Source organism: Cervus elaphus, chromosome 30 (assembly GCF_910594005.1).
Source record: "Cervus elaphus chromosome 30, mCerEla1.1, whole genome shotgun sequence".
In the NCBI taxonomy this organism is placed as follows: Eukaryota; Metazoa; Chordata; class Mammalia; order Artiodactyla; family Cervidae; genus Cervus; species Cervus elaphus.
The window spans coordinates 33,338,802-33,351,189 of record NC_057844.1 but is presented as its reverse complement, the minus strand read 5'-3'; the positions used below and the strand labels follow the sequence as shown (position 1 = coordinate 33,351,189).

At 37.3% G+C, this 12,388-nt stretch overlaps 1 protein-coding gene and 1 pseudogene across 4 annotated transcripts in view; one reads left to right on the top strand and one right to left on the bottom strand.

The window, feature by feature from the left end:
- Positions 1–12,388, top strand: part of CDK8 (cyclin dependent kinase 8) — a 71,393-nt gene that overhangs the window by 21,542 nt on the left and 37,463 nt on the right. For all 4 annotated transcript variants that reach the window (XM_043891847.1, XM_043891848.1, XM_043891846.1 and 1 more), the window contains exons 2-3: positions 1,126–1,201; positions 10,270–10,380. In XM_043891847.1, the coding sequence (XP_043747782.1) occupies positions 1,126–1,201; positions 10,270–10,380 (187 nt within the window). The remainder of the gene's footprint in view (positions 1–1,125; positions 1,202–10,269; positions 10,381–12,388) is intronic.
- Positions 1,300–1,398, bottom strand: LOC122687123 (annotated as a pseudogene).

The following is a 12,388-nucleotide window of genomic DNA, read 5'->3' as shown; positions in this document are numbered from 1 at the left end:
TTTCAAGTGCTTTTCCCTCTCTTCAGGTGGTACGGCACACTGTGTTTCCCTCTTAACACACACACACAGCACAGTTCTCAGAGTGTGGTCTGGGAAGCCCTAGGTGTCCCAGAATCCTTTCAGAGGATCGGCAGAGTCAACACTATTTTCATAATAGTGCTGTATTCTTTGCTTTTCTTCACTCTGATTCTCATGAGTGTACAGTGGCTTTTTCTCAAAGGTGACATATCAGGTGATTGATGCCGTTGCTCTCTGGTGGCTAGTGGATATGTGCTTTTGTAGGCTGTGTTTTTAACAGTTCCCATTTTTAAATTCTAAGAGGGTTAATACTGATAGACCCTCTTCAGGGTCTTCAGTGACACCCAAGAGAGAAAAAGGGTCCCAAGTCCAGAAGGTCTGAGGACTGTCTTTCAGGCCTTGGTTAGTTGGGATTTCCTCTGAGGAGACTTGGCTTGGGTCTCGACAGCGTGACTTGGGTCACCTCTGCGGGTTGTGCCTTAGCACATGTCCTGTGGTGGGTCGGTTAGTTACCTCTCACTGCCGGTACACACAGAGAGCTCCACCATGGAGGTGGAGCCCCAGTCAGTCCCCAGTTCTGGAGACAGGGAGTGCTCAGCAAACATAAGCTGAGTGAATCTGAAGGTATTTGGGGATATGAACTATAACATGTTTTAAATCATAATCATTTTGTACTTTATGAGAGATGCATTCATTTCTTAACTATTTTGACCCCTTAATATCTGAGTGGGTTTTAAGAAAGCAAGTTTTACTTTATATGCGTTGTGTACATGTGCACACATGTACACACACAGACAGGGAAGCGTATACATATTAGAGCAGAAAGAACCTTACTTGTTGGCAGTCAGGAGCTTCATTTTGGAATCTTCTTTCTCTTCTGTGCAAATAAGCATAGAGCCTTGGACAGGTCTTTTTATTCGGTTGAATATAACTTTCTTCATCAAATAATGTGATTGTGCTGGATTATCTAAAACGTTTTTCCCATGTGAAATTATGTGATTATATATGAAGAGTGTCAAAGTGTATGTGATTCGTATTTCTTTATATAAATCAAAATGCATGTATATTTAGATTTATTTATATATTAAAATCACTTTGTTTTCACAGGAAAGATGATAAAGACTATGCTTTAAAACAGATAGAAGGAACCGGGATCTCTATGTCGGCATGTAGAGAAATAGCAGTAAGTGAAGCTCTTTTTTATCATCATTATTATCAACTGACTTATGCGTGTCAATTATATAGGTCTCTGAATTGTATTTGTCACAAACACATTAACTGAAAGTTGAGAAGTATTTTTCGTGTCGTCCTTGCGCAGGGGCCATGCTAATCTTCTCTGTATTGTTCCAATTTTAGTATATGTGCTGCCGAAGCGAGCACGAGAAGTATTTTTCATATCAACTATTTAAATTTATGTTTTCCAAAAAATGTCACTAAATAGATAAAGGTCCAGTTATTCTTATTTCATTGTGTGTAATAAAAGTATTTATTATATGTTAATTCATATAGAATTCGTGTTTCTATTTTAATAAGATGAAATTATTGCCATTACTTATGAACTTAAAATGAGATTATTTGATTTTCATTGTTTCTGTCCATTTGCATATGTAAAATTATATACCCCCCTTTTTGGAAGCATATCCTTGCCATATGGTAATTGAAATCTCATTTTGATTCCGAAGGAAAATATTATTCATGTTAATGCATTACCAAATAATTATTCATACATTTAAAGTGAGATTTTACTTCAGTTTTTACTATTGGGAAACTATGGGTCCAGACTTATCTTTTCAGTCTCTAGTCAGAATATTCTAAAATATGTATTATAATAGTCTTTACTTTTATTGCTTTCAGCCCTCTTTCTACAGATATAGGCTGTTACAGCCTGGAGGTATTAATTTAAATAATTTTACTCAATTTAACAGCTTCTATACCATTGGGTTTTCAACTAATAGTCAATTATTTTGTATCATATTGACAACAACTAGACCAAGTAAAAGTATAGAAACTTAGAAAAGTCAAGAACCCTGGCCTTAAGTGTTTACACACTGATGAGGAAGGAGACTCATAACTTATAGGAACAATGTAACAGACACTATGATAGAAGTGACGGAAAATGGTATATGTACATAAGTAGAGAATCGAGGAAGTGTTCTTGCCTTGAGAATCCCAGGGATGGGGGAGCCTGGTGGGCTGCCGTCTATGGGGTCGCACAGGGTCAGACACGACTGAAGTGACTTAGCAGCAGCAGCAGAGAATCGAGGAGGGTTTCAGATTTTGGAGGCGATGTAAGTATTACCCCCACAAGGGAGGAATAGGAGTCAGATGGAGGGCGTTCTTAACCAAAGGTATGCTGTAATGAAAACTATGTTTCATTTCATTGATAAAATTCTCATACCCTTGAATCTTGAGGTAAGATATCTGTTCATTAACTGTCAGTTCTGCAACTTCTACTATTCTCTGTGTTCCAGTCAGTTGTAAAGGATTAAAATCCATTGCAGTATGGTGAGTGATGTTGGGCATCGGGATAGTGATGACCTTCGGAGGGGCAGAGAGGGAGCAGAAGGACAGACAAGCGGGCTTTCAGGATGCTAGTGATGTTCCATTTCTTGATTTTGCCCTGGGTCTGGTCATGTGGGTTTCATGTGTGAAAACTCACTGAGCTGTGCACTTACCATTCACGTGCTTTCCTCTGTCTTTATTATTCGTCAACAAAAAGTTTTTAAAACAACTCTCCATTCATTTCAGAAACATTCTTAGCTTTTTATCTGTGTTGATAATTGTAAATGCAGTTAAGCACAATAAGGAATACTCCTTATTTTTATTGTACTTGATCTTGGTTCTTATAGCTAAGGTGAGCAGAAATTTTTAATTTTGATGACGTCTCATTTGCTAGTTTTTTCCTCTTATGACTTGTTTTCTGTGTCTGGCTGAAGAAATCTTCATCTGTTTGCTGATTGTGAAGATATTTCCCTTTGTTTTCTTCTAAAGCCTTGCAATTTCAGCTTTTATTGTAAGTCTGTGATCTGTTCACTTTATTTCTATTTGTAGTCTGATGTAATGCTTGAATGTCTCCTCCCCTCTCTCCATGTAAATGTACAATTGTAGCATCATTTTTTGAAAAGACTCTTTTCCATTGAATTCCTTTGGCATATTTGTAAAAAATGAAATGACTGTAAGTGTTGGGCTATTTCTGGGCTCTATTCTGTTCCATTGATCTCTTTGTCTCTCCATGGCTGATTCCAGATCACTCTGCATCACACACATCAAGACTTGAAGCGAGGTGGTATAATGCCACCAGCTTTATTCTTTGGATTCAGGATTGTTTGGGCTATTTTAGGTTCTCTGAATTAGCATATACATTGTTGAACTGGCTAGTCATTTTTATTTCTAAAAAATGCCTGCTGAGATTATGGTTTACATCAGTTCAGGGCGAACTGATATCTTAATAATACTGAAACTTCCAAGCCATGAATCTTAAGAAGGTATATTTTCCATTTTTAAGGTTTTTACAAAATTTCTGTCAATAATGTTTTATAGTTTTTTAGTGTGGAGGTTTTACATAGTTGTTAAATTCATTCCTAAGGATTTTATGTTTTCTGTACTATATATGTATTATTTTAAAATATTTTCTTCTACTTTGCTTCTGTACTTAGAATATATTTTTTTAATGTTATAAGTTTTTTTAAATCAAATTTATTTAGATTTACCTGATTTACCCACTTACTTACCTATATTTTTTCTGAGTATTTCCTTCATCCTTTTTTTTTCATATAACTTTATTTATTTATTTTTGGTTGTGCTGGGTCTTCGTTGCCACGTGGACTTTTCTCTGGTTGCGGTGTGTGGGCTTCTTATTTCAGTGGCTTCTGTTGTTGTGGAGCACAGGCTCTAGGGCACACAGGCTTCAGTAGTTGTGGTGCACAAGTTTAATTACTCTGTGATATATGGGGTCTTCCCAGACCAGGGATCAAACCCATGTCTCCTGCATTGGCAGGCGGGTTCTTTACCACCGAGCCACAAAGAAAGCCCTAAAATGCTATATATTATATAAATTTTATTTCTAAATTCACTGGTAGGTTTGGTGATACCTTGGAATTTCCTACATACATAATTATGTCATCTATAAATAGGAATAGTTTTACTTCTTTCTGTCTGTATGCGTTTATTTTTTTCCTTTCCTATTGCATTGGCTAGAACCTCTCAGAAGATGTTGAATAGTGGTGAGAGCCAGCATCTTACTACTTGTTCCCAGTCTTGGGGGAAAGTGTTTTCAGTGTTTCACCATCAAGTTAAATGCTAGCTATAGGCTTTTTATGGATATCATTAGTCAAGCTTTAGGAAGTTCACTTCTTTTTTTTTGTGTGTGTGTGTAAATGGTAGTGAATTTTGTCAGATGCTTTTTTCTGAATGTCCTGAAATGACTGTATAGTTCTTACTGTTATATTGGTTGACTACATTGATTACTTTCCTAATACTTATCCAATTTTGCAGTTTTGAAATAATCCCTGCTTGATTATATATATCACTTGCTTTGATTTACTAGTGTGCTGTTAAGGAGTCTTAGGTCTTCTGAAGAATGTTAGTCTATGATTATCATTCTTGTAATGCCTTTGTCTTCAGTATTGAAGTTGTGCTGTCCTCACGGAACAGGTCAGGCAGCCTTTCTTCATCCTCTGTATTCTGATAGTTTCCGTGCAGTTGGCAGTTATTTTTCCTCAGATGCTTGACAGAATTCACAAACCATGTATCTTCACATTTAGTATTTTGTGTTTAAGTTGTGTTTTTTATGTAATTTTTTCATTTTAAGTTATTGAATTTACTGGCACAAAGTTAAGAATATTCTCTTACTATCTTTCATAAATGTAGCTTCTAGAGTCGTGTCCCTGTTTCATTGTGGACTTGGTAATCTGTGTTCTCTGTGTCATTGATTTTTGCTCTTAAACTTTTATTATTTCTTCTACTTACTTTTGGCCTGCTTTTCTTATCTTCTTAAGGTGGACCATTAGGTCATTGATTTTTTTTTTTAAACTATTCTTTTCTAATATAGGCAATTAAGACTATAAATTTGCCCCTAAGTTATGTTTTTCTTGCAGTTTTCTCTTGACAAATGTATTATTATCATCACTTAGTACAATCTCCATTTTCTTTGAGTTTTTTCTTTTATTCATGGGTTATTTAGAAATATATGGTTTAATTTTTAAATATGTGAGGCTTTGTGGATAGTTTATTGTTGATTACTAGTTTTTTCCCCCACTACTGTCCTCCTTGTTCCTCTCTTAGCTCACCGCCTCACAGGGTTGCAAAGAGTGGTTAAGACCCTACCCAGATTACCCAGGCTCTTATCTTGGCTTTGGACTTCCCTGATAGCTCCATTGGTAAAGAATCCGTGTGCAACGCAGGAGACCTGGGTTCAATCCCTGGCTTGGGAAGATCCCCTAGAGAAGGGAACGGCTACCCACTCCAGTATTCTGGCTTGGAGAATTCTGTGAACTGTATGGGGTCATGGCAAAGAGTCGGACATGACTGAGAGACTTTCACTTCACTCGTTACCCTGGCTTTACCACGTACTTGGCTTGTAGGACCCAAAGCAGGTTACCTGATATCCCTGTTTTAGTTTCCTCTTTGTAAAATGAGAGCAGTGGTATCTCATAGGGTTTCTGTGCATGAGGAGTGTTGGTCACTTCTTGGGGCACGGTGAACTCGGGGTACCTATTGGCTTCTCAGTAGATGCCAGTCATCACTGCGGCAGCCACAGTGCGTAGACAGCCTGCCCACTTGAATTAATCTGCTGCCGGAGGACTTCTGTGGAAGGTCTCGGCACATTTTATATCCTGGGACCTTGTGTAGCACCTACCACAGGGCCTGGAGTGTGGCAGGTGTTGGGTAAACGAGCCCTGCCAGAGCTCCCTGGCCCTTTGGAAGTGAGTGAGTGTAAATATTTACTTAGAGGCAGCTCCTCACAGAGACTCGGCTCCAGCTCCAATCCCTCAGTGACCCAGCTCCCAGGAGAGCGTGTTGTACGAACTCAGTAGTAATAGCTATTTACTGTACTATTTGCCCGGGCTGCCACAACAGAATGCTACAGACTGGGGGACTTCAACAACAGAACCTTATTTTCTTAGTGGTGGAGGGTGCCTGCACAGTTGGCTTCCTGTGAGACCTCTCCTTGGTTTGCAGACGGCCACCCTGCTATGGCCTCTTCACGAGGTCATCTCTCTCTGCGTTCTAATCTCCTTTTCTGTAAGGTCACCATTCTGATTGGATTAGGGCCCATCCTACTGACCTCATTTTACCTTAATTACCTCTTTAAGGGTCTTATCTCCAAATAGAATCATTCTGAGGGGCCGGGGATTAGGGCTTCAACACAAGAATTTGCAGACACAAACTCAGTTAAGTCTGTAACACTTTTATTACTACTATAATAATCATAGTTACTTACTAGTAAAATCATTGCCCTCAAAGACTTAATATTTGACCAATCAGATGGATTTTCTTTAAAATAGAAGTGAATTGATTTTTTTGATGAAAGCATTGATGTTAGTCCACAGTTCAGAAGACAGAGGGTTTGTTGATGATGCCCTTTAGCTGATATATTTTGTTTATTCATAAATTCAGTTATTCATATATTCACCAGGTGTTTAATGAGTACCTTTCAAGTACCAGGCAGTGTGCTTGAAACTAGCAGTCCCGTGATAATCAAAACACAGTGCCTGCCACTGTCCAGTTCACAGCCTAGTATGTATTTAAAATCTCTGTGTCTCTGGATGAAGGAGAATTACCGCCCCTGGGGGTAGGTCTTAGGAGGTGTTGATATGAGACCACAGAGTGTTGGATTTGTATTTTAGAAATTAATTAGTTAACTTCAAAAGCATTTAAATCCTGATTCTAACCACTACTTATGAATGTGACCTTGAGCAAATTATTTAATCTCCTTACACCACTGTTTCCTCTTTGTAAAACAGGAGCAGTATAAATATTTCATAGGGTAATTCCTGATGGAGTGAGAGAGCGCATGTCACCTACTTAGTCCCGTTCTTGGCACCTGGGAAGAGCTTGGTAAAATGGTTGCTGCTGTTTTCTTTTTAGTACAGGAACTCAGCCTCCTCTCAGAGGTGAGATTCAGGTGACACCTAAGAATAACCTACTTGTATGTAGGTTTCTAATAATTTGAGAGAGCTTTTGCCAAAGCTTTGGAGTTTGTTTGTTATAATTTCCACCCTGCTGGTTTCCAGAGAGGATTTGAAATAGCTGCCCAGCTGAGAAGTGTGTTCCAGTTGTGAGGTAATGGAGAAAACACTGACCCAGAACTGAGATGAACTTAGCGCTAGGTCCACTCTTCCAGCCAGCTGACTGGTCCCCAGTGACCCCAAAGCCCCGGCTTTCCTGTATCAGATTCTTGGCCTTGTTTGTTAATTAGCAAATAGTTTTAGATATTGGCCTTAAGTTTCAGAGAACTTGTATTTAATCTCTAGAGTTTCATAAGTTTGAAGTTTTGTTCTAAAAGTAGAAATATATAACTTGAATTTAATCTTGTTCCTAAATAGAATAATCATCACTTTCCAAAGAATAATTGTTCATATAAATGACTTCATATATAGTCCATTCATAGTCTGTCTTTTGTGAATTCATTTCAGAGCCCCTAATACATTATTAACATTACATTTACTTGATAGCTATTTTGGTGACAGTATTCTTATAAAAGATACTGAAGTCCTAAGTTCTTAAGACCTTGACTTTCTCACAGGTCTGTCATGTCTTTGGAACACGTTTGCAGGGCACGGTGTAAATCATTTCTAACTGATAAAGACAGAATATCAGGCTTCATGTGAAGTTTTTTCTTATTGTTGCTGTTTTATTTGTTTTTGCTTAGTGGAGGGGGAATGCTGATGGATTATTAGGGCCACTTGGGTTGCTAAATGGAGATAAAATATGGAGATACAAGGTGTTAATAGAAGAATGTCCTTCTCGGAGATGACAAGGGTTAGTAAGCCCTTAAAGTGTGTTCTACTTGGTTGTTTCTATCTGTATAAGCTCTTTATTATTTTATGAAACATTTATAAAATTTTAATCAACTTTACTTTGTAATGTAAATACCTGAGAAAATAGGTACTGTATCTCACAGAGTTACAGATCTTAATTCTCATCTGGTATTCAGTGGTGATGAGTGTTATTTTGTTGTATTTTCTAATGTTGCTGTTACAGTTGTCCCTTTGTATCCATAGATTCAACCAACTGCAAATAGGAAATATTCGGGGGAAGAACTTTCCAGAAAGTTCCAAAAAGCAAAATTTGAATCTACCTGCTCCAGCAACTATTTGTGTAGTGTTTACATTGTATTAGATATTTTAAGTAATCCAAAGATGATTTTAAGTATATGGGAGGATGTGCATAGGTTATATGCAGGTATTGTACCATTCTACATAAGGAACTTGAGCACTGGGGGATTTGGGTACCCATGTGGGGTGGGGTATTGGGGTATCCTGGAATCAGACCCCCTCTGATATTGAGGGACAACTATAGTTAGTTTTTCAAAGAATTACAAACTACAGATTTGTTTTAAGTGTATTGTTGTGTGATGTCAAAACATAGGCAACTAGTGTAATGAGAGAAAATATTTGTAAATCATATACTGCTAAAGGATTAATGTCTACACTATATAAAGAAATACAACTCAATAACAACATCAAAAAACCCAGTTCAGAAATAGGCAGAGGACTTGAATAGACATTATGAAAAAGACTTGAATAGACATTTCTCCAAAGAAGATATACCAATAAGCACATGAAAAGATGCTTAACACCATGAGTCATTCGGGAGCGCAAATCAAAGCCACAGCAGATACCGCATCATACCTATTAGGACGTGGCTATTATAAAAAAAATTTAGAAGGTAAATAGACGTTGGTGAGGGTGTGGAGATATTGGAACTCTCAACACATTGCTGATGGGAATGTAAACGGTGAAACTACTGTCAAAACCAGTTTGGTGGTTCCTGGAAAAGTTAAACATAGAGTCATCATATGATCTCGCTGTTCCCCTCCTAGGTATTTACTCAAAGAACTGAAAGGAGGAATTTGAGTACCTATACACCAATGTTCATAGCAACATTATTCACAGTAGCCAAAATGTGGAAATAACCGGTGACTGTTAGCTGATGAATGAATAAGCAAGATGTGTATATATGGAATGGAATGTACTCAGCCATAAAAAGCAATGAAATTTTGAAATATGTTACACCATGGATAAACCTTAAAGACTAAGTTATGCTTAGTGAAATAAGCCACACAAAAGGACAAATACTGAATAATTCTACTTACGTGAGGCACCTAGAATAGACAAATTCATAGAGACAGAAACTAGATTAGGGGTTACCAGGGGCTCACAGGGAGAGAAAAGTGGGGAGTTATCATTTAACGGGTACAGAATTTCTGTTTAGGATGATAAAACGGTTCTAAAATGGATGGTGGGGATGGCTGCATAGCATTGTGAGTGTGCTTATGCTACTACTGAATTGTACCCTTAAAAATGGTTAAAATGGTAGTTTCTTAAAAATTTATTTATTTAAAAATTTTTTACAACATAATATTTTAACATTATATTTATTTTTAATTGAAGGATAGTTGCTTTACACTATTATGTTGGTTTCTGCCATACATCAACATGAATCAACCATAGGTATCCATATGTTCCCTCCCTCTTGAACCCACCTCCTACCCCATCCCACCCCGCTAGGTTATCAGGGAGCACCAGGTCGAACTCCCTGTGTTATATAGCAGCTTTCATTAGCTATCTATATTACATATGGTAACGTATATATTTCAGTCCTGCTGTTTCAATTCGCCCGCCCTCTCCTGCTCCTAGTGTGTCCATAAATCTGTTCTCTATGTCTGAGTCTCTACTCCTGCCCTGCAGATAGGTTCATCAGTAGCATAAAATGGTAATTTTTACATTACATGTATTTTACCATAATAAAAACATTAAAGAAGGAAGCCGGCTGAACAATAACAACAAAACTGACAGATTTACACAATTATATCTTTTCAGTATCTTTTGCCCACAGATTTGTATTCATTTGTATGGGCATCTCAAAATTGTATTTTGAGAAAATACGTTTAAGAAAATGGGTATTTATTAGATTTTTAGGATTGAGTACCATTAGGTTTGTATTGCCTTTGAGTTACAAACGGTGTAGGGTTTTTCATGTTACTTTTATGACAAAGATTTTTAATGACTCCCCTTTGTTTTGCAGCTACTTCGAGAACTTAAGCACCCAAATGTCATCTCTCTTCAAAAGGTGTTTCTGTCTCACGCAGACAGGAAAGTGTGGCTTCTGTTTGACTATGCCGAACATGACCTCTGGGTAAGGCGCACCACGGTGGATGTGGGGCCATGGTTTCAGTCGGGGATCAACAGGACTAACTGGAGACAATTTGGGGAGCTCATCGTAGTATTAGATATTATTTTAAGATAAAAGGGATCTCAGAATGCAGTTGAGAAAGTATGAAGGCTAGAGTGTTGCTTTGTATTTTTACTTTTGTTCTTATCAGTTTGACATACTGCAGAGAACAAAAGAATCTGAAGAGTATAAACAGCTCTTCAATATTGTTTCCTAGCTGTGGATTTTGACAACATAAAAAAAAGTAACAGTAATAACTGTTTTGTTGTAAAATTTAAAAACAGCCTATTTCCTTTTATTCTGTAGCGAAGTGAAGTCGCTCAGTCGTGTCCGACTCTTTGCAACCCCATGGACTGTAGCCTACCAGGCTCCTCCATCCATGGGATTTTCCAGGCAAGAGTAGAGGAGTGGGTTTCCATTTCCATGGGAAGGTGATAATACCTTGTGTAGGGACCTGAGTATGTTGTATTTATTTGGAGAACTAGATTGAGATTTGGGCTTCCCCTGTGGCTCAGCTGGTAAAGAATCTGCCTGCTATGCAGGAGACCTGGGTTTGATCCCTGGGTTGGGAAGATCCCCTGGAGAAGGGGAAGGCTACCCACTCCAGTATACTGGCCTGGAAAATTCCATGGACTATATATATATAGATATATAGTCCTTGGGATCTCAAAGAGTCTCACACAATTGAGCGACTTAGATTCACTCACTCAGATTGGGATTTAGTGGGCCTGTCTATTTGTCATATGACATAGGGCAAATCTCTTAATGACTCTGAAGGGGTAGCTTCCCCCATCTGTAAAATATAATACTTTTACTGCTCTTTTTTACAAGTAAATAATATCCAGTATTGTGTCAAGTTAATTAACTACTTCACTATTGTGAAATACATTTTTCTGCTATTTAATATGTAATATGTTCTTTAAATATTTTGCTATATTTTGCATCCTGTCTATACTTACTGAATTAGCATGGCTGTGCATTTATTGAGCTAAATAAAAAGAGAAAACATATGCAAGGGATTACAGTATCCTGGCTCAATTTCAGAATCTTCAAAATAATTTATCTTTTCATTCAGCTGTAGTTCGTAAATGGAAGTACAAACTTTTGAAATAAAGCTAGCACAAATCCTGGTAAAACTGTAACAGGAAATTCGCCTTCTGAAAGTAGTGAAAGTTTCAAACTCTTTTGCTAATTTCCAGGTGAACCCTCATTTTCGTCATTTTAACTTTAACAGACTCCAGAAATTGAAACTTAACTTTGGTTTCATATGCTTTCAGATTTTTTTTTTGAAGTTTTTTTGTATTGTTTGTAGATTGCTATTTTACATGACTAAGTGTGATTTGATTCCATTTATTTTTATATAAGTTACCTGGAAAGAACTATTTTCGAACAGAAAATAGACACATGAAATTTTCCCTGTTTTATGAGACTATTGCCCAAGGTGCATGATAGTTTTTGTTGGCTTCTGTTATTGTAAAAGAAATCAAATCAAATTCAGATTCTGTTAATAAAAGTTCATTAAATTGGAGTGGCCAGTATTGAACACTCATCATATTCAAATGTAATATAAAATCAAATTATATAATCCAAGTTTATGAGAAAATTTCCAGGCTAGTTGATAAGCAAGATATGTAATAAGACATAGTTGAGCATAGGAGATAGTATTGTATTCAACATGGTTTCTAGCAAAGCTGGTATGTAATATTTAATTTTATGTGTAGATATAATAATTATACTTTCATAAAATAAGCTGCATGTAATGTGTGTAGATGGAGAAGGAAATGGCAACCCACTCCAGTATTCTTGCCTGGGAAATCCCAGGGTCAGAGGCACCTGGTGGGCTGCCATCTGTGGGGTCACACAGAGTCGGACACGACTGAAGTGACTTAGCAGCCAGCAGAATGTGTGCATAGAGTCACCATTGGCTTTATCAACTCATTTAAGCCAAATAAGCACTTTTAGTGCTCATTTT